This window comes from Vitis vinifera, chromosome 7 (genome assembly GCF_030704535.1).
Source record: "Vitis vinifera cultivar Pinot Noir 40024 chromosome 7, ASM3070453v1".
Lineage (NCBI taxonomy): Eukaryota > Viridiplantae > Streptophyta > Magnoliopsida > Vitales > Vitaceae > Vitis > Vitis vinifera.
The window spans coordinates 540,683-542,656 of NC_081811.1; the positions used below are offsets into that span (position 1 = coordinate 540,683).

Below are 1,974 nucleotides of genomic sequence, written 5' to 3' on the forward strand. Positions count from 1 at the left end.
TTACAAATATGTCATAAAACGAGATATTGAAATTTCTCATGGGAAATTAAATAGTATGGGGGCTTGGGCATGTCCACATGGCATCCCACATGCCGTGCATCACCCCATATGGGTTCCACCAGCCTCCACCCACATGCCCATGCTATTCATTCACATGCCCTGCTCTCCACCCCCATATCTCCGCCGTCCATTCCTGGTCCACCCTCTTCAATACTAACGGTTCCTCTTGTCCCTCCCTTGTCCCCTCACCACGCGACACCTGCCCCACATCTGTCTCTCCTCTCACCAACACCCTTACTTGTGCATGTCCCTCCCAGTCGACACCTTACCCCACGCGCTTCCCCCACACGTGGTGCACCCCGTTCACACACCCTCCTTTCTCCCTCGTCTAATTGTCCATTCCACTAGCGCGTAGGAGCACAGCGTGTGGGCCTAGTGTTTCCCCGTGTGAAATTCATGCACGAAGAGAACAAGTCACCTAGATATTGTCCAAACCCTTATCACACTATAAAAATTCTCTCATCCTCCCAGCATTCTCATCACAGCAAACACTTCTTCATCATTACAACTCTTGATCGGAATTCAAAAACATCTCACCGGAAAAATCATCGGGAAAAATGGAGAAGCCAGTGGTTTACGATAACGGACTTAATCTTGAGGCGACCGAGCTAAGACTAGGGTTACCGGGGACCAATGAGCCTGAGAAACAATCATCTACTAGTGTTAGGAGCAAAAAGAGAGCATCGCCGGAGATGGCCGAGGAGACTAGGTCTAAGAGCAGCTCTTGTATATCCGATGCCGACGACGACGCCCCTCCACCAAAGTAAGTACTTTGTAGATTAGGGACTGATCGATGACTAGGGTTTTTCCCCTTTTTTTTTTTTTGGTTGCATGAAATGAGACTAATATACTGTTATGTGATGAATTTGCAGAGCACAAGTGGTGGGGTGGCCGCCGGTCCGATCATACCGGAAAAACAGCTTCCAACAGAGGAAAGGGGAAGCCGAGGGGGCCGGAATGTACGTGAAAGTGAGCATGGATGGAGCTCCTTACCTCAGAAAGATCGATCTCAAGGTTTACAAGAGCTACCCGGAGCTCCTCAACGCCTTGGAGAATATGTTCAAGTTCAGAATAGGTAAGGAGGATAAGATTCTCAACACTAGTGATCTATGATGATGATGATCTATGTTTGTTTATGGTGACTGATGAGTTTGATGGTATTTTTACTTCTTCAGGTGAGTACTCAGAGAGGGAAGGCTACAATGGATCTGACTATACCCCTGCTTATGAAGATAAAGATGGTGACTGGATGCTGGTTGGAGATGTTCCATGGGAGATGTTCATCTCATCCTGTAAGAGGCTAAGAATCATGAAGGGATCGGAATGAAACCCGAAAATTAGAATTACTTAACGATGGGGAGGCTCTGATGATCAGATCACATAATCTTTTGGCTTGGGCTCTCGGTTTTCACCTACACAGCACAAGATAGATCTATATATGTCAAATGTTGATAATACTTTCTTGCTGTCGAGTTTTGTAACAACTCATCAAACCAAACCTATACTACATTAGATATCAGTGTACAAAACGAAAATAAGCTTTACCCTTCACAATTTTCCCGATATTTGCTGTTTTTTTGGCTCTGTATTATCAAAAGAATATAGAAAAGAGGAAAGGACAACATTTTGTGTAAGCTATATATATCTGCCTTGGCTGAAAGAAACTAAAAGATTGATCATAAGAGGGGTTTATATATCCCAGAGATGCAACAACAACCAAATTTAAACAGGATTCAAGTCTTTTGAAGCCCTGCAATGATCAACTTCATATCGTCAGAAATGATTTCTTCAAATTCAGATGCCATTTAATGGATTTCCAGTAGAATAATCCTCAAAAATTGATGAGTGGGAAGTGTGTCACGGGCAGTGAGCTAATTGAATTGGTAAACTTCAAAGTCATCTAGCCCCTTGCCC

At 44.2% G+C, this 1,974-nt stretch overlaps 1 protein-coding gene across 1 annotated transcript; it reads left to right on the top strand.

Moving 5' to 3' along the window:
* The first annotated feature begins 522 nt into the window (after positions 1 to 522).
* On the top strand, positions 523 to 1,700 carry LOC100264878 (auxin-induced protein 22D). The gene is made up of 3 exons (XM_002281660.5): positions 523 to 823; positions 933 to 1,135; positions 1,236 to 1,700. Exons 1-3 carry the CDS (start codon positions 618 to 620, stop codon positions 1,385 to 1,387), a joined length of 561 nt encoding a protein of 186 aa, XP_002281696.1. The 5' UTR covers positions 523 to 617; the 3' UTR covers positions 1,388 to 1,700.
* The last annotated feature ends 274 nt before the right edge of the window (positions 1,701 to 1,974 follow it).

Coding starts and splice junctions, on each gene's coding strand:
- LOC100264878 (XM_002281660.5), top strand. CDS start 618: ATGGAGAAGCCAGTGGTTTACGATAACGGACTTAATCTTGAGGCGACC. Junction 824..932: donor GACGACGCCCCTCCACCAAA/GTAAGTACTTTG, acceptor ATGAATTTGCAG/AGCACAAGTGGTGGGGTGGC. Junction 1,136..1,235: donor TATGTTCAAGTTCAGAATAG/GTAAGGAGGATA, acceptor TTACTTCTTCAG/GTGAGTACTCAGAGAGGGAA.